Source organism: Pleuronectes platessa, chromosome 7 (genome assembly GCF_947347685.1).
Source record: "Pleuronectes platessa chromosome 7, fPlePla1.1, whole genome shotgun sequence".
In the NCBI taxonomy this organism is placed as follows: Eukaryota; Metazoa; Chordata; class Actinopteri; order Pleuronectiformes; family Pleuronectidae; genus Pleuronectes; species Pleuronectes platessa.
The window spans coordinates 6,356,347-6,380,243 of NC_070632.1; the positions used below are offsets into that span (position 1 = coordinate 6,356,347).

The following is a 23,897-nucleotide window of genomic DNA, read 5'->3' on the forward strand; positions in this document are numbered from 1 at the left end:
TACCGGCAGGAGAAGCTGAGAAAACATCTGTTCTCAACAGCTTCCTGGTACAAAGGGATTCATGAATGTATTTCAGGTTGGACTAGTTAATATCTATCATGTCCAGATGTAGACCGAGGGGTGAATGGCTCCCGTCTGTGGTTTGAGAGATGTCTAGTCTCAAACCAGTAAAGAGTGCAGGAGAGAATTAGGCTCAAGAAAGAAGAGGAAGGTTTTTGCACTTCCAGAAAAAGTCATAATATCATTAATTGACTTGAAATTTAAAGATTTAAGTACACAAACACAGTGTGGTGATCAGTATTAAGAATATCAATGGCTTAACCAAACACTGTCAAGTTGTAATGCATCAGTTACTTCTCTTAACTGGACTTGATGAACCAGAGGAGTGGACTTTATTGTGTAAATGAAAAATAATCTAGCTTCTTCTGATTAAATTTGACTTCATTCTCAACATTTGGATCTTAAATCTCCCTCTCTTTTATTTGATTTCTTATTTCCTTAACTTCTCACGTAAAGGAGCGTGGCCGGTCAGAGGCAGTTGGGATGGGCAGGTATGTTATTGGCACGTCAACCTCACAGCTCAGACTGACAACACGGGGGGGGGGGGGGCACGTCTGGACTCCAAGCTGTGCACCAGTTACACACTCACAGAAAGCTACTTGTACACTGACGATGCAAACACGTTACCTTTCACATACACGGCAGGTGGGTCCTTGGCTTTGGCGCTCGATTGCTGCCAGTTTTTCCCCACATTGTTAAAGTTACACAACTATAATCTGACAATCATTCCCTACAGTACATAGTACGACATAAGAACTATGCCTTTGAATGGATTCTCTACTTGTAACAGAATGTGAACGGAACAGTAATTCGTCAGGCGTCACCTCGTAAGGTTCAAGTAATCGTTAAAAAACAGAGAACACAGAGGAACATCACTCCATCTCACACCACACACACATCGATTAATCTTTGACACATTCATCGAGAATAAAAAATAATCCCTGACCTCTTTTTTTTTTTGTCAGTGTTACATTCAGAGCTGTTCACCGTCAGTTAGTGACTTCCTGCCTTCATCGAAGTGACAATAGTGATGTTGTCAGCGGGGTCTTTCCTGGTCTACGGTCGGGGTGGGGGGGGGGAGTGTCTCCGTCTCCCTCTGGTGATCAAGGGCTGGAACTCCACCGGTCGTCCCCCTCGCGGTCAAAGTTAACGCATCTTGTAGTCGTGACAAATGGCCGCTTCACACAGCTGCCCCTTAAAGTTCAGCTCGAAGGTGAAGTCCAAGTCCCGCTGCAGAGCAACAGAGAGAGAGAGAGAGAGAGAGAGAGAGAGAGAGAGAGAGAGAGAGAGAAGAGAAAGTGTCAGCGGGGTGGCGAAGAAGGAGAATGCCAATTGGGGCCCTCAGCTAGGGGGGGGGGGGGTGGGGGGGGGCTGATAGAAGCCTTTAATTATGTTAATCCACATCCAAGGACAATTTAGTGAGAACCACCACCAAGTCTGTGATTGGCTACGTACCGGAGACTGGAGCAACACCGGGCCAATAGATTCCTGCCAAAAGCTTCATGGTTTCAGAGGTTTGGTTGAAGTCTAATGTCTAAATGTGAGTGTGATGTGCCTGACCCTTAATTATGTTATTTAATAATCATGTGCTTTGGGTTCATGTGCTTCTTGGGGGGGGGGGGGGGGGGGGGGCTGATTTGATGTGGGGTCCTCCAGGTCCCTTTTGGCCTGGCGCCTTTAAAATACCTTAAAAAACCCTCCTGGCAACGAGTGAGGAAACATATGTTAAGATGTTACCTCGAAATCCTGTTTTGGATTTTCACCTGCTGGCAGAAGGAGGTTTTACATAAACACAAGCTGTTTGAGTCGGACAGCAGCAGAAAGCAACATGTCCTCTCCCTCCGGGGCAGGAGAGGAACCATGATGATGATCTGCTGCTGCTCGTTTCAGAGTGGCTGCGCTGCTGCTTCCTGTTTGACCACAATCCAACACTGAGGGGGTGGGTGGGTGGGGGGGTGGGGGGGGGTGACAACTCAGGAAATGAGTCATTTCCTAGCCGCTGCCATTATCACTGGTAATAGTTCAACACACGGCCATCACAGTGTGAGTGTTATTAAACTCACAATGTTCTTCTCATTGGGCTTCATGGCGATGCTGCCAACGATCTCCTCTCCTCTCCGCACAGTCAGATACTCCTCCAGGTAAAACACTGTCTGCTTCCAGTGGGTGTAGGATGCATCTGGAGCTGCAACACACACACACACACACACACACACACACACACACACACACACAAGGTTTATAAATTCTATGTGATAACTTCTTGGTAAAGATTAAAAAAAACATGCACAAATGAAATCTGCAACTTCTGATATGACGGATTATTAAAAAAGAAATCCTTATTAATGATGTCGTAAACGTAGCTTTTGTCATTGGTTTAAAATTAATAATTAATAAATGCCTCATTAACTATGAGAAAAGCTGTTTTGTACAATTAAGGCCTTTTATAAGGAAGTTGTTAAGCTTTGGCAGCAAACTGTGTCGGGGGGGAAGAAACAGTAAATTATCCACGATGCCTAATTTTTACACCCAGTTAATACTTTTCACTGCTGCCGAGGATCTGATGATATTAAAATTCTCTGTGTGACACAAAGAATAGACACAGACAGAGGAGGAGGAGGAGCAGATGAAGGGAGTGGAGTCCATGTCCTTGTCGTGAGGAGGAGCCACTGAAGTAAAAGCCAGAAAATGCACAGCTGCATTCCTGACCTCTGCACAGCCATCACCATTTCACTCTGTGTCTTTGTGCTACTTTGTGTGAGTTGTTCTGTGAGTGATGGCAACACACACACACAAGTAAAACCTGGAAACCCAAGAACCCCCCCCCCAAAAAACGAATGTGAGTGTATTCCCCAGTGGCCGGACCATCACTGATCGCTTGGCTGAGATCCAAAAGGTCAACGGCTCTTAAATCGAATATCTGCCCCGGGACAGACGGGTAACGTTGTCTTCAGAGACGAGCTCTTTGTGGGTCCACACATTAAAGCGAGCTGCCATTCAGGTTGACTGGTGCACAGACCCGGCTCAGTAAGGAATTCACACAGAGAAAGGTAGAGCTGCGTCTCCTATGCTAATTCAGCAAATGAGATTCCAACTCCACCAACCAGCGAGAAACTCTGACTGCTGCCTGAGTCTGTGTGCGTCCGAGGGAAACATCCTTTTAAGACTGAGCGGGGAATCGAACCTACACTTGGGCAACGTGTACGATTGATCTGTCTCTTATAGTTTTAGATGAGAAGGTGATTTCAAGACCGACTGATTATTAATAATCATACTTTACAGTACATCTGATTAAGGCAATGTCAAGCAACAATTTATCATAAGAGGCAAAATGAAGGATTGAAAGAAATCAAATAGAATAATATAAGATAATGAAAATAATCTAATAAAATAAGAGACACAAGGATTTCATTGTATACAAATTTGTGTGATAAGATTACTTACAAAAATAAGAGCACCTTCAGACCACAATCCCAGTAAAAGCATTTTTAAAGGAATATGTTTTAGGAGCGATTTAAAAGAGGAGAAGGAGCCAGTCTGATTTTCTAACTGCTAATTAGTGCTAACACACAATCATCTATGTCATTCTAAAGTATTTTGTTGAGAGATGTACTTCACTCCATCACCACTAGAGGTCACTCGCACACTGAGTTTGGCCCAGGCCCCACACACTCACTCTGCTGCAGCATTTGAATCACATCCTTCTGATCTGAACGGTTTCTAACACAAAGTGCTCCACGTCTTTAAAGCCTCAATAGGTTCGACATTATAAATGTGTCTGTACGATCAGAGGAATTCCAAACCATCACAAGGAGAGATGACAGAGTCGATTCACTCACACCACAAAACAGACGTGTTCCATTTCCTGTTTGGGAGAAATAACCAGGTTATTTATTGGTTTAGAAGCCGCTCAGCTCCCCGGAGGAAACAAGATAAATGTCAGATTTAATGTACGTTAAGCTGCTGTAATGCTTTGAGCCTGGTTTGACTTCAGCTGTATTAATACAACAAGTGGCTGCTGATGCTGTTCTGAGTCTGAGGGCTGAGTTTCCGACACCTGGAGGTTTCATTTCCAACATTAAATGTCAACGGTAATTCAAACCAGTATTTTAAAAACAAAACACTTCAGTCATGCGTTCGTTGGCCTTTGGAGCCGTTTACCAACAGAGACGTTTATATTTACCTCTGACAGGGAGGTTATGTTTTCACCCCTATCCATTTGTTTGTTTGTTGGTTGGTATGTTTTAGTTTGTTTGTTCGTTTATAGGTAAGATTTAAGATTTAAAACAGGAAGGAACTTGGTGGAAGGAAGCGGGCTGAGTCAGGAAAGAACCCATTCAACTGTGGTGCAGGTCTGGATCATGGTCCGGATCCAGGATTTTATCACTTTCCTCTTTAACTTTTGGTTTGTCAGCATTTTCCCATGGAATAATTTATCCCCCAAAATAACCTGGCACATTTAAGGGTCAGCCTTGGTTGATTTATGCACTCTACTTATAGTTTGTATAATACTTTATATGTGAGGTACTGAATTTTGTCAGTTATATGTTGTTAATTATGATATTGTTGTGTTGCATTATTTGGCTTTTATATTTTGCGACAGCAGATGCAAATTAGCTTCATTGCAAACTCTAGCTCACTGGGTTGTGTTGATCGTGGCCCCTGATAAATAAACTAATAAACTGATAAACTTAATGATTAAACTAATAATTCCTCCCTTGCATTGTATGAAGTTCTTGCAACAAACAGGAAATACTAATGTGGAACCAAAAGACACAAACAGCCTCAGTCAAGAAACAACTCTGTCATGGCCTTTGTCACGCTACAGAGTCTGACCACTGGGGGGTGCTGCTTCATTTCTGAAGTTTTACTCATATATCTCAGTGAATGCAGCTGAATAAAGTTTTGAATTTATACAGTGCAGCTTGAATGCTCTGGAGGGGAAAGCGTGCGGCCTCTCACCGGTGCTGAACCCAGTCTTCTTGTGACACTTGGTGAACTCGATGTTGAAGTAGGTGACCAGCGCGTGGATGTAGTCGTTCCTCTGGATCTGCAGGCAGAAGGCCGAGGTGAACGAGAGGTCCTCCGGCTTCACCGTGTAGATGTCCACCTCCTGAAAGAGTAAAGAGCTCGTCTCACGTTTTATCTGGACCACACAGACACAAGGGCAGCGGTCGAGAGAGCTCAACGTGAACTAAGAAAACACTTTGAGAAGTTATTGAACGTCTGCTTCTCATCAGTGGTGATGGAACTTCTCAAAGCATTGAACTGCAGCCTGGTTCATCGCTGTCTTGGGTCTCCTGGAAACTCTTATTTGCTTTCTTGCCATGGGTATATAGTTCAAAATAATGTTATGAGGCTACCACAGAGCTCCTGCTTATAGAATAAACCCAGATTTAATGTCACGTTTAATGCACAAAGAAAAGAAACAGCATTAGGAAGTACAGTTCGCCCTCTTCCTGCAGGAGATACTGTGTCACCACCAAACCCTACAAGCCCAGATCCTATTAAATGAAGCCAGTATAACGAGGACAGGGACCTGAGTCATGCACGTTGCTGGATTCCTTGTGTAATTCATGCATAACGGTGCTATCAATCCAAATCTGTGAATGTCCCCTGGTTCCCATCAGTCTAACAGGGTATCTGATATCTCATCATCCCGCTAGGACTTGGCCGTCTTCAGCGAGGAACATGATGTCCCACATCTCGGTTTTCCGTCTCGTGCGCCAACAGGAACCGATTGCAGAGTATCAGAGGCGGAGTGCGGCTCACCTGAAACCTCCACCGCAGGGTGAACATGTCGGCAGAGGTGTGATAATCTAGTTTCATGTACCATCAGAGCTAATAGAGGCTCATCGGCTTCGCCTGCAGATCAGAGCTTTATGTTTATTGGCAATAAAAAAACAAAAACACTGAGATATTAATGTGAGATTCTCTCCGCTGGCACATTTACTGGATGTTTACTGTGGTCGTGCACTTCTCAAAGACATGTTTCCAAGTTGAAGACGGCAGCATGAGTGTTGCACTGAGATCTTTACCCTTGGAAAGCAAGATACATCTTTGGAGAGACATATCATGCAGGTTGTTAATGTTAATGTGTTTATCTTCTGCAGGCTGATACCTGGTAATGACGCTCTCTGAGTGTTGTTACCCAGGTTTCACACAGCAGTTTAATAACGTGAGGTCCCGTGTGGGCCGCTCCTCCAGCCCACAACCTTAATGAGGTCAGTCAGTAATCCATTTAAAGACAATAAAGCTCGTCAGCGAGGGTAGACAGTGTTCTACGGCTTCTTTCTCTAAAGAGGAGCAGCATCCCCCAGCAGCTTCACGGAGATTTTCATTAAACTCTGGCGTCCGATAAGATCTCTGCTGTCTCACTGTTTTGTTATAATGAAAGGAAAACAATCCGTTTGACCGTCCGAGGTGGAAAAGAGGTTAAAGTGGAGGTCTGATCGCAGAGCAGTGCTCCTCCAGGAGAGAGGTGAGACGGAACCGAGCCGTCGAATCAATGCCGGCGATAAGAAGGTCACCGTGACCAGGAGCACAATCAGCAGGAGGAGACAGGCGGCTATTGACATGCATGGCACCGCTCAGTCTGATCAGTGTAATCCACAGAGAGAGGAGCAGACAGGGGGGGGGGGGGGGGGGGGCACACATCAAGGTTGAACTCTACCGGCTGCAGCACATCACACAAAATGGACAGGTTCTAATTCACCAAGACGATTCACTACACAATAAAATCATCCTTATTAGTTATCAGTCATATAATGTTCTTCACAGCTGACGATGGTGCTTATGAAGTTCATGAGGTTTGAGATTTAGGTCGTATTAAATTGAGCTTCAGCGTAAGAGCACATCTCCCAATGAAGATCGTGATCTGATCGACAGTTCATAAATGATGGAGGAGAACTGGGTCCATGCGTAAAAGTGAGAAGAGGAAGATTAATATTCAGGGAAGTTAAACTAAGTCAGGAGATTGTGGCTGGGACAGAAGGAGACGGAATAGGAGACATCAGAATCATTTTTTAAAAGACACAGGGCTGATTCTGAGGAAATGTGTTAATTGACATGATGTTACACACTTATGTACAGTAGGTGGCGGTGTGCACGTTAATTTGTGATCTGCCAGTAAACTGAGAGAAGAAGAGGAGAAGGAAACATGGATGGATCCACCTGAGAGTGTGAAACTTGAACCAGAGATTTACCACTGGTCTGTTTCAAGCTCCCATAGCAGTCCTGCGTTTGTCACTGTGTTGTGTGGCTCCTCTGCTGTTGTGTAACTGTACATTCATCCATCATGTTGTTGGCTAGTGTCATCTAACTAGCTCTAACTTAGCTCACAAACCAACGTTAAGACCACTAAACTTAGTATCCCTCCTGTTCTATAGGGTTATGACAAAATACTGAGCACATTGGAAACCCTCATCTGCACTGTGTCCGGTCTACAGCGGACATGTAGCCCGGCTTTCTGATAAAACAGCTCTCAGCCAGAATCTGAATATGTACTTGACTGACCTTGACCAAGCAGGAGTTGGTCACCACCTGTTTTTGGTCGACCACGTCCACCAGCGGCTCCCTCATCGCCACGTTACGGAGACAGGTCATGTCGAAGCCATATACGTTCTCCCACCCTGTGAAGGACATCAGCATTTCATTACATCTTTGATTTTTATATCACAAATTCACAAGAAATCTTTAGTCTTTCCATGGTTTTATTAAGTTTCCAGGTCACATGAGGTGCAAACTGCAGATGCATTGTGGTTTTCTTAAAAAAAATGCTTGAGTCGGACCCTGGAGTTTGACCTCCTGATGTTTGGGAACAATGTTCATCTCAGATATTGAGTTGAACGCTCTTACCTCCGGTTTCTTGCTGCTTAGGCTAAATCCACAGATACATTATTCACTCAGCTCCTTGAAATAGCCGTCGTGACCCAAAAGGAGAGAAGTACTTGAGCTCGCAGAAGAGCTGGTGATAATGAACAGGTCACAAACCTCCGGGGGCTTTTTGTAATACTGTATTTGCATTGCATGCTGCTGACTTATATAAGGCGGAGGAGCACTAACGACCACAGAATGCTCTCAGAATACCAGAGTGTTTCACCGGGCCGATTCCCACTCGAACTGAAAGGTCATTTTTGGCCGTCTGCCTGGAGAGAGAGAAGCTTGTGGTCAATATCCGCACTCCACTCCCTCCAGGCCGGCCTGGTGTATATGCTCCTGAAACACAGAATAATGGCAGACTAAATTGAAGTGTGATGGGAAGGCTGGCGCTGCAGTGAGATAGAGCAATATTACTTTCCTCGGATATTATCTGGAGCACTGTGGTTGTGTAATTTCCCGGCTGCATGGGGAGAGTGAGTAGGAGGCCTGTGGGCCATTGTGCACTTTGCCTGGTGTGATCGAGGTTGTGTGCGGCGGCTTTAGTGCGGTGCTTATGCTCCGGGTCCGGCAGTAAAACCATCACCCACAGTCCTCCTGCACGGTTTGGAGTGTGATGAAACACGGATGGAAAGATTGTTGACTTATAACGATTTCAATTATCGCCCCCAGGTTTTTTTACGCCAGAGGAAAAGTTCAGAGACATTTGCAGAAGCCGGAGAGGTTGTGTGCTGTGTGAGCGCTCCCCCGTCTGCGTGACTACAATGTGGACGTGTGGATTATGTTGTACAGGGATGACTCATTTATAATGTAGGGACCTAATCCTGGTTATAGACACCTGAGAGCTACACAGTGTACAGCAGGGACAGAACAAGGAGCAGCTCAGTACAGCTCCAGGTAATAGGAGCGCTCAGCACTGTGGTGGAAGGAACACTGTATTCAGAACAATGTAAAATATGATAACTGATGACCGATGACTCTGAAAAATACTAATTTACAAGTAAAAGTCCTGCATGAATAGGTCAATTTAAGTAATAGTGCAGTAAGAGCTGAAAAGTAAAAGAACTGGTTTGTTCCAACTATTATTCCATATTTTTATATCAAATAGGAACATTTCCCCCACATTCAAATGCATGCTGGAATTAAGAATAAAAAGTGACATATTAAAATGTATATTATTACACACGGGGACATCAGGTAAATCTGAGGAAGCGTGAGATTATTAATCGGAAACACAAAAAGAAAGAGTTTCTGAGTTTCGGCTCATATTCGATTTTTGGTGAAATATTTGATCATTTAATGAATTTGACCATGTGAGAGGATGGAAGGATAAAATCACTATTTGGAGATTAACAATATATATGTCTTAAATTCAAAACACAACATTTTCTTTAGATGCTGCTGCTGAATGAATGAAGTGGAGTAAAGAGTAAAACAGTAAAACACACAACTTGAATAAATGTACTTAGTCACTTCCCACCAACAGCATTACCACACACACTTGACTCACAGTGTATTTTGAAGTCCTTGTACTGCCTGTCTTCGATGGCCACCACGTACAGCGAGGCTCGGTCAGGAAACATTAATCCACCGGGTTTCTGTTTGACAAATGAGGAGAAGAAATGACTCAGCGATTAATCCTGAACACATACAAAAAAAAAGGTGTCGATTACAGCAGCGGTGACATTTCATTTCTCAGCCAAGAACATGTTTCAATTATTGAGCTGTTCCTGCTGCGCTCAGACTGGAACAAGTAGACCCTCTGATTTATAGCACAAACATTGTTTTACAACAATAATTGACAAACATAAATATGAAGTCGTTATTCATAAAGAAACATTTCTTATTTTACAGACTTATAAATCAAATGGTATGTAATGCAACCTGCATGTCGTGTTCAAGGTTTATAATTAGGTTTAGCAATTAGCAATGGAGTAAACAATTATTTTAAAGCTGTGGTGTGTGAGATTATGTTGAGTTTCATGAGATGGGTTAATGGTTATTAAAGATGAATACTGTTTTTTTTTAGGCTGGACTTGGAGACCTATTGTCCATCTGCATGTACAAACTATGATCTCCATAGGTAAACCTTAACTTCGGACTTATGCCATTATACATGTAAGACAGTATCACATCTGTCTATACATGTATAAATAAATAAAACCAAAAGTGTCAATTATGTAATAATCAACTCCAAAGCAAGTAATCAAAAAACGTATTTCTGCTTCAATAATTGTTACTTTTTTCTTTTTTTGTGTTGGATGATTACAAAAATTCTACCTTCTCTGAAATTATTCATATTCAACTAGAGAAAAAACATTTGAGCTCAAAAGCTGAAAAGGTTTTGAAACTTTCAATGATTACTTTTTAAGATATAAATTTCTACTTAAATACATTTAGTGTAGATGCTGGTATTAGGTATTTTTTTGCAGGTTTGTATTTACTGAAAATTACATTTCTGGTCGGTTTAGTTCCACCGATCTTAGTCTTTCATATTATCATGTGACACATATGCAAATACTGTGTCACTGTTTCCCACAGACTCCACACGTCCTACCAGCCACTTGTCCCTGGCGAAGATGACGGTGTTGAGCATGGATTCGTAGAAGAGGCAGTAGCCCATCCACTCGGATATGATGATGTCGACCTTCTCGACGGGAAGCTCCACCTCCTCCACCTTGCCCTTGAAGATGGTGATCACTGGAACACACACACATATCTTTTAAAACCATGCGTATAACTTGACATGAAAAGAAAAACCTTGGACCAATCATTCTAAACATGTTTTAATTTCAATTTTAGTAACACACTAACGAGACACGTCTACACAACCACATCTTTGCTGATTGGATGGGAATCAGTGGAGGTGCCTGTGAGGAGCCGAGTTCATATTTGTTTATTCGGCCTTGACAAAGAGCTGCAGGAGAGTTTCACGTGAACCTGTCACTCCAACTATTGTCAGCTCGTGTTTCAATTACTTGTGCACACTTGATATTCATAGGTTTACAGCCGGGCCATTTGCTGACAGGGGGGGGGGTTATGGTAGATGCACAGTCAGGGGCTCGGCTAGGAACTTGTTTTCACGTTTGCAGAGGTGTCATGTTTTAACACAAGCTGTTTATACATGTGAATATAAATGAGCAGTCTGATCATCCTCTCGGTTTAACAGTCGTCTACCCTTCTTCTTCTCCTTCTTATACATCTCCTCTGCCGGCGCTCCCTCCTTCCTCTACATGTCGGTCACGGCTCGAACCTATTTGCTGCCTTTTGCAGACTGAAGTGCAAGCGTTGTCAAAACAGAGAGATAAGGTACAGCACCGGCTCTTACCGCTGTGCAGGTGGTTGGACTTGATGATTCTCTCGGAGTACTCTGATATACTGGAACATTCAATCTGGAAGAATGAAAAGGGAAAAAAGGAATTAACCGAGCGCTGTGATGCTTCCTGGAAGAATATATATATAAGAACTTCCAATGCTCATGTCCTCAGTTTCCCTATAACACAGAACTCACTGGTGAACTGAAATGTATTCAGCTCACAGCGTCACCACATATAAGGGTTCATCTCATTGTGTTGTGTTGCATAAGATGATGATATTCTCATACATTTTTCTTCATGTTCAATCTAAGTGTTATGGTTCAGGAGGTAGAGTGGACGATCCACTGTAGAAGATCACTGGGTCGATCTCCAGCTGTCCCCCTGCTGAAGTGTTCTTGTGCAAAAAACTCAACTCTGAATCGCTCTTGATTTTTTAAAACACAGTCAGAACATGTTTAAAGGTCCAGGTTGGGTTAGGTTCTTTATCAAGATCTGTATTGTCCACCAAGGGGACATTTGTTGTTCATCGAGAGTTCTCACATGAGACATCAACAGCAGCATCCACAATAAGTATTTGTTCGCGATACACTACACAAGGATTTATGTTTTATTATAGCCACAGTTTCCTCTGAATCTATCTCGGATTTTGAAAAAGGTCAAACCTCAGAATTACGTCTTTATTTTTGGATCATTGCTCCGAGCAAGAATCTGTCTGTCCAGCACCGCAGCCACCCATAAGGTGATCTGTGGTGTAGAAACCAAGGTCACATGCTCTGAATGAAACACTCGAGGCCTTCACCTGGTTAAAGAAGATGACAAAGCTTTACCAGTTTAAAGGAAACTTTAGTTTGTGGAAGCTGATCGTCGAGGGCTTTTCCTGTGTGATTGCAAGAAGTAGGTTTTATCACTTATGGTTAATTCGTGACGTCTGAAGGGCGGCGAGTACGAGCAAGTGAGTTTATCCTTTGACTTCCTGCACCGAGGTTAATGAAGCATGGTGACAGGAGTCCTGGAGTCAAGCTGATATGAAAGGAAGGTAAGAGAATATGAAAGGATGGATTTTTATGTTATCAGAGAGGCTGAAGTGCTGTCAGAGCATCTCGCTCTAAGTAATTAAGGTGCCGATTAGTCGCTGCTCAACGGCAAGCAGCCATTTATCCCTAATGTAACCTCCAGCCGTCGCTCTAGTGTTGTTTTGACATTTTTATATTGCTCTCACATCCCTGCTCTCCTGAAATATCTCCACCTTTTCCTCCTTTACTCGTTTCCTGTCTTCTCCTCTTTCTAAATCCTGAGCTCTTTCCCTTTTATTTTGTAATTCCCGTCCTGCCTACCGATCCCCATCTCGGGCCTGATTTATGGGGCCGTCAGCTATAAGAGAGTTATAATTTAATAAAGCGCCATCATTCATCAGAATAAAAGCTGGGGACATTTCTAGTGAACAGTTTTCAAATAAAGCAGGGACACAATTCAGCAGGAGGCATTCGTCAATACGGTTTTATTTCAGCACCAGGTCGTCTGGGGGTATGGATTTCAGCTCGAGTGTGTACGCTGGGTTTTACCCAGTGGGAGACTCTGTTTGTCAGAGGTGTGCAGACGTATTCAAGACGCTGGAGAAATCCATCTGGTCCCAATCAAACTCTTGAATGAACTGGAGGTGCTTCGGATCATAAAAAGACAAAGTGAGGCCGGGACCATTGTGGAGAACCGGTGAATTGAAGCTGAGCTTCAGGCTCTCGTGGAGGACTGATGAGGTCAAGGCAGTCTTTTATTTTGGAGGCAGGAAGTGATTAGGTCTAAATTGGCACCACACCAACTGTCAGGTGCACAAATTCAGATATTTCTATTTTTCATCTCAACTATTTTCTTGGCAAACTTGTTTTCTCGAGGTGACTCTCGACTTTCACCTCGTTAGAAAACCTGTGTTTTAATGATGACGACTCTTGTGACTACTTTTATTTATTTAAACCGAATAAGACGGCGTAATAGAAAAAAATAATCAGCTGGATCTTTGCCAGTTTCGAGGAAAAAATGAGGTGAGCCCCAATATTATAAGCATTAGGAAGAATGAGGTGTTTTATTTTGGAGGAAGGAACTGATTAGGGTTTAACGGGCAGCACACCAACTGTGAGGTACACAAATTAAATCATGCAACCGTGTTACATTATAAGTGCAGCTTGAAAATAGTTTAAGGGTTCACTGACTTACAATACACAAACTTTAGCTTGGTTTAAACGACAAAATAGTCGTTAAAAAAACTGTATTTTTTTCTCCAATATTCAGCCAGAAAATGTTTAAAATATCAAAATTCCTGATCAGAGCTTGGTGTATTTAGAGGAGTGGCAGCTCTTCTGGTTCAGGAAACCGAGGATCATGGGAAATATCCACCATTCGGTTGTGTTTCAGTGACGTAGAGTTAGTTTTTCCCTACATGATAACACACAACTCCCTCGGACATAGAGCCCATCACGCCTCTTTAGATCCCTGTCAGTTGGAGATGGGGGCTGATCAAAAACCTACCTCCACTTTTTTGAAATTGCAACACAATACAACATACATGCTGGAAGTTAGCGTTTGGTTTCTAGCTGAGGTCTCACTGAGCCTGGACCCAGGACGTCAGGACTCTGCCTCCCTGCCGCAGACCCTGATCGCTGCTCCCTATTAGAGGAGGAGCCGTCAGGAGGCTGCTGGCGGCGCCCACAGCCCTTCTGGCACCGTGCTGATCCATCTGCCCATTAAAAGAACTGTCAGTATCAACTGTGCAACCATACAGCGATGCCCAGTGCTGCAGCAGGTGTGAGGAAGGCACGTGCACCTGCAGGAATACTAGTGTACATGTATGTGTGGGTATTCTGTTTGTGTGCTGCCAACGCCCGGCCCCTCTAATTGGCAATAATACTTCATCACTTGCTTGAAGCGCTGTGAGAAGAGACATCCATTAGCCATGTGTCCATCAAAGTCACGCCTCAGTGGGAGAACTGAAGCCTCGAGGCGTGTTTACATAGTCAACACTCGCACACAAACACACACACACACACACACAAGCTGCCCACTAGTGATAGGAGGAGTCGCTGGGACTGTGCTCATCCTTGTGGACTAGTTCTTCTGACTCCTCCCAGGTGTTGTGCCATTTTTCTGTCTGAGCGAACAGCCTGTGAGTTATACAGAATGTTGGAAATAATTACTTTAGCCTATTTTAACGTTTTTTTTTATTGCTGGAATTGGTCAACAACCTCACGTTAGCTACCTTTTGTTAAAATGATCAACATACCCGCAGGTGAAAGAAAGCATCACAGGCATCTCCTTGGACTTCTTACTCTGGGATATCAGGAGTTGGGTTTGACTCAGCACATCCTGGCCCATTTATATTGCCTCATATTCTTAGAAAAATATTTGAATGCAAAAATATGTCAGCAGACTTAACGTTCCTGATGGTTGTTCTGTCCTCTTTCATTGGTTTAACAGATTCTCAACTACAAGACTTATGAATCAGTTTATTCATTCGCCATACTTATTCTCATTTAAGGGACACGCTGGGGCAGGAGCCAATCCCAGATGACTTATGGCGGCAAGAGAGTTAAACACTGGACAAGTACCTGACTGGAGCATCTGGAGAAAAACGCAAAACCTGAGCAAATCTAATTCTAAAGTGAAACTGAATCCCTGTAATCTTTAGCCCCTTTCATGAGGCTAAAACCCGACCAGCTGGAGAGTTGTACCACAAATGTGGAGCCAAGCAGAAAAAGAAGTACGATAGAGAATGAGTCAGACAGCAGAAGGCAAGAAGGCAAACAACCACACAAGGCACATAAACATACACAAACACATAAGTTCAAACAGTAAAGCTCCGAATGAGTCTCTGGGAAATTCCAAATTTAATTACTCCTTCCCTGAAGCAAATGCACAGAGTCTGGAGCCTCCACACAAAAAGAACAGGGGGAACATGCAGAACACGCGGAGGAGCCCCGGCCAGCTGTTTGCGATTAACCCAGAACCTCCCTGGTGTGCGGCCGCGGCGCTAACCACTGTACCACCGTGCCACCCAATAAAAACATGAAATGATTTAGTGTGGTCCCAGGTGGGATCTGAGCCTGTCAACGTGCACTGCAAACAAACATGTGAGCCTGAGTCAACACATTAAATCACTACGTTGGCTTCCCAGCATTAACTGTACTGTATATCAGAATGGACTACATGGCAAGTTTCTCGATTACCTGCTGGGAGCTGTCGGCATTGTAGGCCATGAACCCTGCCTTCTCCATGTTAGCAGATGGGACACGGACTAAACGAAATTCGTGTACCTGGGTTCATATTCGAGATATGTTTAGGCTATATACAATTTATGTTGATGGCTGCAAGTGCCTGTCTGTGGTTTTACATTAATATAGAAATCATTAGTTCTAAAGTGAGATATTACATTTAGGTTTTATGTATCAGGGTATGCGGCCCTGACATATGGAGTTTCGCACCAGAGAGTCATTTACGGGGACTCAGTCGATCCAGGGTTTAAGTTATCACTGTAATGAGGTCCATGTGATAGAATGATGTTGATCTTGGCCCAGAAACCAGTTCTTCCACCTTCCACCAGACCTGGCTCTCAGGCCCAGCTTTAAAGCCTCAGGTATGAGAAAGGTGTGAGGTTCTGGGGCGTAGCTATAGATGAGGGGATCTAAGACAAACGTGAGGTAAATCCCGGATATCTTGGCCCCGTTTATGAGACTAAAACCTTCCAGATGGACAGCTGTAACTCAAAGGTGAAGAGATATTAACTTTAAAGTAGAAAAGCAGGGAGATAGAAAGAAGGGGGAGAGAAGAAGAAGGACAATCATACAGAAGGTCAACCAGTTTAACTCGGAACAAGATGGAGTTTCCAAGTTTTATCCTTCCTTCACTGAAGCAAATATCCACCGTCTGGAGCCTCCAATGCAAAAATAAGTTCCACGTAGTCAAGCTAGTGATGTGCATCCAGCATGTATACGCTCAGACATGCCCTGACTAGCAAGTACCTCTGCTCCAGAACACGATAACAGCTCTCAAATCGCCACGGCTCATTCTGTCAAGCTGCCTGAGAGGCCACATGCTTTTATCACCTGCCTGTCGGACAGGATACTCCTGGACGATTACAGGGAAGCTGACAAAAACGATCCCACTGCATGTACCAGTCGTGCACGTGTGATACAGCTTGTCAGACTTGGCACTGCGGCCATCAGCCCTCCTGACGGTCGGGCATTGTGACGCTCCACTGAAAGGGACACATGTCTTACCCCGTACACGTGCTTCGCCCCGGCCTTGGCCGCGAACATGGACAGGATCCCGGTCCCGCTTCCCACATCCAGCACTATCTTGTCCTTGAAGACGTGCTTGTTGTGGTACATGGAGTTCCTGTAGGTGAGCGTCCTCACCTCGTCCTTCAGCATCTCCTGGTTTAAGCATATGGTGCATGATGTCAGGAAAATGGTCACATAGCAAGAACCCCCCCACCCAGGGAGAGGGAGGATTGTTGAATTGAAATAACCGGCTAGACGTTGAGATGTGTGGATTTGCGGAGCAGCGACAGATAACCCACAGGCTTCACCTAATCTATCCATCACTGTTCTATCTCCGACGAATGGTTCTACAGTTAAATCCACCGCCTGTGTTTCTGATTAAGCCCTGTCTGGTCTCTGGTCTCTGTCTACGAGTGTGAAGACTGTTAAGAAATGACAAAAATAAGCCTGGCCTACATTCCCAAAATATAAAATGAAACTGTTCTCACAGGTCAAACAGGGAACTTTTTATAAAGACTCCTAATGCTTTGTCGGCTCTCTTGAGAAAGCAGCTGAACTCTGCGGGAGGAGATAACCAGGAGAGACACATTATCTTGAATGGTGGCAGCTATAAAAGAGAGAGAGATTATTTTATGTCTTAAATCATGTCTCATTCTTGATAAGGACTAAGTTTGAGGAGTTTAAAAGTTTCAACATTCCCGAGGATTGATGGATTACCTCATGGCCCAGGCGGTCACATGTCCAGGGTCCTGCAGCCAATGGGGGACCTTGGCCTCACGATTTATTATTAGACTTAGTGTTAATGACATAGTGTTTTTTGTGACTGTAAATTAGGACATTAAATTTTGCTATAATGTGTCATAATATCCAGGATTAACTCATCCAATAGTTGGACTTTGATAACCTGATGAATGACTTTTCTCTAAAGAATATTTTCCACTGCAGTTCTGTGGCCCTGTACCACATTTTATGTATATTTATATACATTGCTAAAGACATATTAACACGGCGTGAAAAGATAACAATAGAAACATATGTGGTTGTAGGTTGCTCTTTGACAGACAAGTACCTTTTGCTTGTGAGGGTCAGTTTGTGGTGAAGATAATCTGTTCATGGTCCTGACTGTGTGCAGTTCCTAAACATGGCAGCCTGCCTAAGTGCAGCCTCCCATGCAGACGGATGTTTCTCTAGAATAAAGATCAGATCTCATGTCCTTTGTTGACACTGTCCGACTGAAGCCTCAACCACAGCACCAGCAGTCTGTGATATGATGCCTTTGAATTTTAGAGGTCGATGAGGGAGGTAGAGATCAGGAGGATAAGATATAAGATTATCTTGCATAATCCACATGAGGTACTTTAGGAAGATAAAGTGATGGAGCTTTTAAACTAGTGTCTAAAAAGAGTAAAAGGAGATTTGAAACCATCATCTGCCAATAAAGTCAACTTTCATGGACCTTTGTGCCTCGACAAGATGTGAAGCTCTGCAGATTTTAGTTACATTACGCAGATTTTCTTCTGTTCGATATGGTGACATTGAATCAGCTCGACTCAACGGCCTCGTAAGCCGAACTATTTATGAAACAGGAAGTCGCAAGTTTAACGGTTTAATCGAAGAAATTTATGGAAACGTCAAAAGCAAACATTACTGCCCATGTAAATGTCAACTGGGTCTTTAGGGAATGTTTACGGGTTCGGCTTGAATCTTGGATTCCAGAGCACAGTTTTACAATCTCATTACCAGATGCATTCACTTCTGGTGACTGAGCTCTAAACCCAGGAATATACGATGAGGAAAAAAACTGTTGTATTTATACCTCTGCTGTAAACATCTGTGTGTTTCTATTTGATTTTGTAAATTCATACACTTAGTGGAAGATGCGTAGCCCATAGGGTGGAGTATTAACCATGAGATGCAAGAGCTTAAGTTTGTCCTGGAGCTTTTATAAAAGATGCGGTGGAAAAAAACTGAATTCGCAAACAGGATTTTGTTTGTTGAAATTTCTCATCGCTTAACATTAAAAACTGTTGCATCATTCACATTTGTCTAATCATTGAATCAGGAGAAGAAGAAGGAACTTGTATGTAAGTGTCTCTGTAATGGATCAGTACCTCGTGGATACCGAAATGGGCGTAGGAGTCGAAGTAGTAGTCTCGTGAGGTCATATCCTCGGGACTGAGGAACTTCTTGCCCCGCCCCGTGCAGCTCGGGAGGCTGGCGGCGTGCGGCGTGTGCGGTGGGAACGGAGGCCTCGTCCCGTGCTGGACGGAAGGCACAGGTTTGGGCAACGGGGTGGGCTGCGCCGACTGGGATGGAATTATGCGGATTGGCTGTGGCTGAGTCTGCGGCTGCTGCAGAGGGGAGAGAGAAGGATGAAGAAACACTTGACCCAAATTTCTGCAGGTTAACACCTTTTAGAGCAAGAATACAAAACAAGGATGTGAAAGTAAATCAGATGTTGTGGTTTGCGTTGGAGAACAGTAATTGGATCAGATTCATCATCCATTCCCCTTAATATCTCCATCTGCTGACAGGATGAATCTGCCCATGAATCTGGATCGTCCTCTGATCACCGACATGAAGTCTGTCAGCAGGCAGAAAGACTCTGCTCTGCACAGAGGGGACATCCATAATGGCCTCATTCTCACCTCTACAGCCTGCTGGGAAGATCTGGCTATTGGAGTGTGGAGTGTGTGTTGGTGTGGGAGTCTGACAGAGAGGGGGGGGGGGAGAACAGACGCCCAGCTTCTCAGCACCGAGCGAGGGGAGCTGTTCTGCTGTTAATTCTCATTACAATGTTCAGGCTTCTAAAAATAAATGATTAATACTTGGCACGGTGGACAGAAATATGTGCTTTCGACAGCTCACAGGGTTTTGTCATGAGAACAGTGTATTTGATATTTCACGTGGAAGAAGAAACGTTTTAGGTTATAATGGTAGGAGCAGGATATTCCATTTTAAACGTACAGTATCTCCTCTCAAGTACTTTTTTTAAAGACCCTGAAACTCAAATTGTCCCTGCTGGTTTTCCCATAGATGTTTTTCAATTAAATTAGAAAAGAGTTATACAAGTGCAGTCTCTTTAAAGCAACCTGCTCTGATATAACAACTATAGTCTCCAGTAGTGAGTCGAATTTATCTCTTATTTCTATGACTAAGAGTCTCTTTTAAAATAAACTATGACTGTATTGAGTCACTTCAATACAACAGGACTGACACGTAACAGAGTCAATAAGATGGACAACCTCATTAACAGATAGAATCGTACTGCTGTGAATAACAGCGACAGCACAGTGTGACACATGGATCTAATGCACTTAAAGTCCGATTTCGGTCAGAGACATTGATTTTCACCTCCTTTTCCTTCTCTCTTTTATTTATTCCTTTAAATTGAGAGACAGGGTTTGTTTTTGTCACAAGGACACTGAAACTCAAGTGGGGAGAGATAATGATTAAATATTCTTCTTCTTAGTTTTTGTCGTCCTGTTGGTCCCCTGACTTTTCATTGAGCATCATCATCAATCTAAAGTTTTCCATTTCCTTGAATGATGACTAGATGTCTGCTAAAGGAAAGACGTTAACCTCGGATGCACTTTAACGGTGAACACGGTTGAACTTTAAATCACAGAGTGCAAACCTGAGAGCTGTACATGCTGTACACGTGTAACATCAAAAGATAGACAACTGAATAATTAATTCATGAATGAATAAATCAATAATAAATGCTCTGCTTTGAAACTGTAATAACCATAATAATCATAAACTGTAAGTGATGGATGAATAAAAGATCACACGTCTAATGAATGTTTGACTTTTGATTTAAAAGCAAAGACCTGCTATTGAATGTCTCTTAATCCTTTTATCTGTGCTGCTGATCTGCAGAGGCTCAGTGCACCACAGCCACGACAGCATTAACCCACTAACTGTGATGGAGATATCATCACTGCATGTTAATCATTAGGGTCATCAAATGCACTTTGTCTGTGTTTGTGCTGTAATTGATTCCTTTTCATTGAATCGTGCAGCGACTCCCCTTAAATAACAGTGAGTTTAGAAATAGGATGTGCACGCTCCCGGGTTCAAAGACTGCAGATTCCATTTGGGCGTCTTTCTAAAGACATCCTCGTTGGATAGATAAATGGCTACAAGCCAATGCTACGACTCGATGATTGCAGGGTAGGGCCGCAGAGGAGGTGATTAAGGATGCCAGGTTTAATTCAAGATTCAAAAGGTGCAGTGCAGAGGACACACAATCACTGCAGGGCCACATTAAGGGACAGATTAGAGCTGACTTCACAGATGAGAGCAGCTGCAGTGAGTGTGACACAGGAAATAGAGGGTGGCACACGTCCCTGCTGATAAGCACATCTGAGGTTCAGACCCTCATCACTACACCTCCACGGGGAGACCTGTTATCTGAGAAGGACATTCACTTGATGCATAGGTTACAGAGTCACTTTGTAGACCCTTGTTTTACACCTGAAGTCAGTGGTGGGGTCAGAAGCTGGGATGGTTGTTTAACTTCAATTCAAAACAGGACAAAGTTTTGATGTTGAACTTCAGATCCTTAAAAATAAGTGTAAGAGCTTTTAACTATCAAACGGTAATAGGAAATCAGCTTCTTGAATTTTTCATACGATGGAAAATAACGTCTAACTTTTAGGAAGGAGGATCTCTTTGGTTTTCTGCCATCACAGCACTCAGCCACCTTTGATAACCCAATTTTCCAAGACAACAGAGAAGAGAAGGGCAAAGCTCCATCCATCCTGCCTCAGGCCTTTTATTGGAATTGACCAGTTGCCTTCTTGCCCTCAGACAGAAGCATACTGATAGAATCCTGAGAGCTTGAAAAGAGCTTCTCCCATGAATGAACTCGCTTTGAGGGAACGTTTCGTGATGAATAATGTATAATGAAGCAACATGCAGCTGTCGGCAACTTCACAGGGAGCTTGAATCTTTTAAGGGATTCCAAAAAAGAATAAACGTGCATCGCTCCTGCAGCATTCAACCCCTTTTGTGAATACAAATGTGGCACATGGAGTCAATACCACACAGGGGGTTGTGTATAGAAAGTGAGTCACAGCCCCAAAGAGGACCCATGCAGGCAGGGTGGATGGATTCTCCACTGCAATGTGTCAGGTGGATCTCGCATGGGGGGATGCATGAGGAAAAAACTGCAATCTAAGACTCTTGGAGGGGGTAGAGAGAGGTGGGGATCTAGAGACCACTCCCCTGTGCCGGTGATACATCATTCCTCAGCTCACCCACTTCCTCTAACTCGGTCTCCTCATGCGCACCAACTCGCAGCTTTCCCCGGCTCGCCTGCAACGTGCTGCAGCACCTTGGACAGCGCAGCTCTGATCTCAGAGCAGCAGCAGCAAATAAAACATCTAGTCCTTCTCATCCTTTTTAAAACCGGTTCTTCACATGTAACTTCACGAGAATACAGTTAGATCCGATGGATGCGTGTAGAGCTGGCTGGAGGGAGAACACGTACTTTTGGTTGCTTCCTCTCACTGACCTGTCTGCTATAGTACAAAATAAAAGTGAGAATAATCCTCCTCCTCTCACTGAAAACACCTGCACGGCTTCTTAACCTTGGGGCTACACGGTCTAAAAGAAAAGAGACACCAGTGACACCATGCATGGGAATTCTCAGGAACACTCGATTCTCGCTGGAAACGCTCACTTATGCGTTATGCGTAAAATGCCTGTTGTGTCAGGGTTGGTGGTGGAGAGGCGGTGTACACGTCCTTGCAGATAGGAAGAGAAAGAGAGAGAGATACACTTTTACTGATATTGCTGTCTCACTGACACCCAGCATCCTGTCAGCATCGTGTCCGGGAGGCAACTTGCAGGTTGCTTGCTGCAGGACGCGCTGGTGCAGGACGCATCGGACGGAGTCCATGCCAAGTGACCGCTCGCATTTCAGCCTAAATCATGAGAGGTGTCTCTCACACTTACCTCACTGCTCTCAGACTCCGCCATTTTTCTCCGGAGGAGCATGCAGCGGGACGAGTGTCTAATTCCCATAAGAGCCAGGAGAGAGAGGACAAATGTGCAAACACTTGATAGAAGTGAAGGAGAAAACAAAAAAAATGCTCCTCCTCGATCTTTTCCCAGGCTCTTTCTCAACAGCTCTCATTCACATCCCAGCCTGCAGTTCTGTTTAGAAATCCCAAGCATGTGAAAAGACGCCAAACTACCCCAGCAGGTTCCAGAGGCATCGCAGCAAGCGTTCCTGAAGAGCGGAGCGTGTTCCATGGCGCAAAAGTTTGCAGTCCACCGGTACCTGGAGAGCAGGAGGGGAAAAGGCATCAGCTGAGGTAAAAACGAAGAGAGAGAGAGAGGGGAGGGAGAGGGAGAGCGATCTGAACGCTGCAGCCTCCTCTCCCATGACCCGGTGAGCAGCAGATAGGAATCTCAACAGACTGCAGCAGGAGAAGCAGCGGCGTGTCATGAAAAACACGGTGGCGGCTCCAGTTTGATTGATTCCTCCGCCGACACAACGTTGTTTCTAAAAATAGTAACACAGCCGCCGCCACCGCCGCGAAGAGGAAACGACTCCGTGCCCGAGTGCACGTGCAGAAAGCTGATGACTCTGGAAACGTGTCCAGGAATCTCTTATTAACACATGGAGGCGTTTATGTCCCTCACACGTGCTCATTACAGCCACTGCTGCTGTGTATCGTTTATTCACTGTCCATCTCCAACAAGTGCTGAACGCCCGAGAAAGTTGGTTCACTTGGCTGCACACACACACACACACACCCTTTGCCAGCCCCTCGCTCTAACCTTAACCATCACAACTAAATGTTTAACCTAAAACTAAATCTAATCCTTATCCTAACCCTTAAAACAATGTCTTAACCCTCAAATAACCCTTTGAAAAACCGAGGACTGGTCAAAATGTGGTCATTCTGTTGGGTCTATGCTCAAAATGGTCCTCAAAAATATATACAGTATGTCTCCATGACTTTAGAAGACATTATATTGACTTACATTGATTTCCTGGAGACTAGTAAGCACTTGTTGAACCCTTATCCTAAACCCAACCTATGGGTAATGAGTAATATCTTGAACACACACACATATACACGTTTTAAGGAAATTCCCCGCAGGTGTTTATCATACAGTTTATCCACAACAAGCAGAAACTCCAGCCCCTCGAAGCATCAGTGGTTTAGATAATGGGTGGATGATGAAGTGTCTCCCATCACGATGGTTGTCTAGTTCACCACAGTGGTCATCTTCTGACTCTGGTTAAACATTGAGTTGGATCCGTGGCTACATTATAGTCAGCGTGAATTTAGTCCAGAGGTTAAATCAGACTAGTTGATAGCATCAACATATCAAGCCTCATAAATTAACTTAA

The 23,897-nt window shown here is 43.9% G+C and overlaps 1 protein-coding gene across 5 annotated transcripts; it reads right to left on the bottom strand.

Moving 5' to 3' along the window:
* Window positions 1-1,206: 1,206 nt before the first annotated feature.
* On the bottom strand, window positions 1,207-22,558 carry LOC128444537 (protein arginine N-methyltransferase 8-B). Of its 5 annotated transcripts, none has more exons than XM_053427073.1 (10): window positions 22,487-22,558; window positions 18,634-18,873; window positions 16,520-16,675; window positions 11,267-11,330; window positions 10,496-10,638; window positions 9,449-9,536; window positions 7,576-7,691; window positions 5,023-5,173; window positions 2,124-2,245; window positions 1,207-1,290 (listed from the first exon to the last, which is right to left on the bottom strand). In XM_053427073.1, the coding sequence occupies exons 1-10, from the start codon at window positions 22,553-22,555 to the stop codon at window positions 1,207-1,209; spliced, it is 1,233 nt and encodes a 410-aa protein (XP_053283048.1). In that variant the 5' UTR covers window positions 22,556-22,558. The 5 variants fall into 5 exon arrangements, with proteins under 5 accessions (XP_053283048.1, XP_053283046.1, XP_053283045.1 ...); XM_053427071.1 differs by having other exon boundaries at window positions 18,634-18,858; window positions 22,487-22,555; XM_053427070.1 differs by having other exon boundaries at window positions 18,634-18,864; window positions 22,487-22,555.
* Window positions 22,559-23,897: the final 1,339 nt, after the last annotated feature.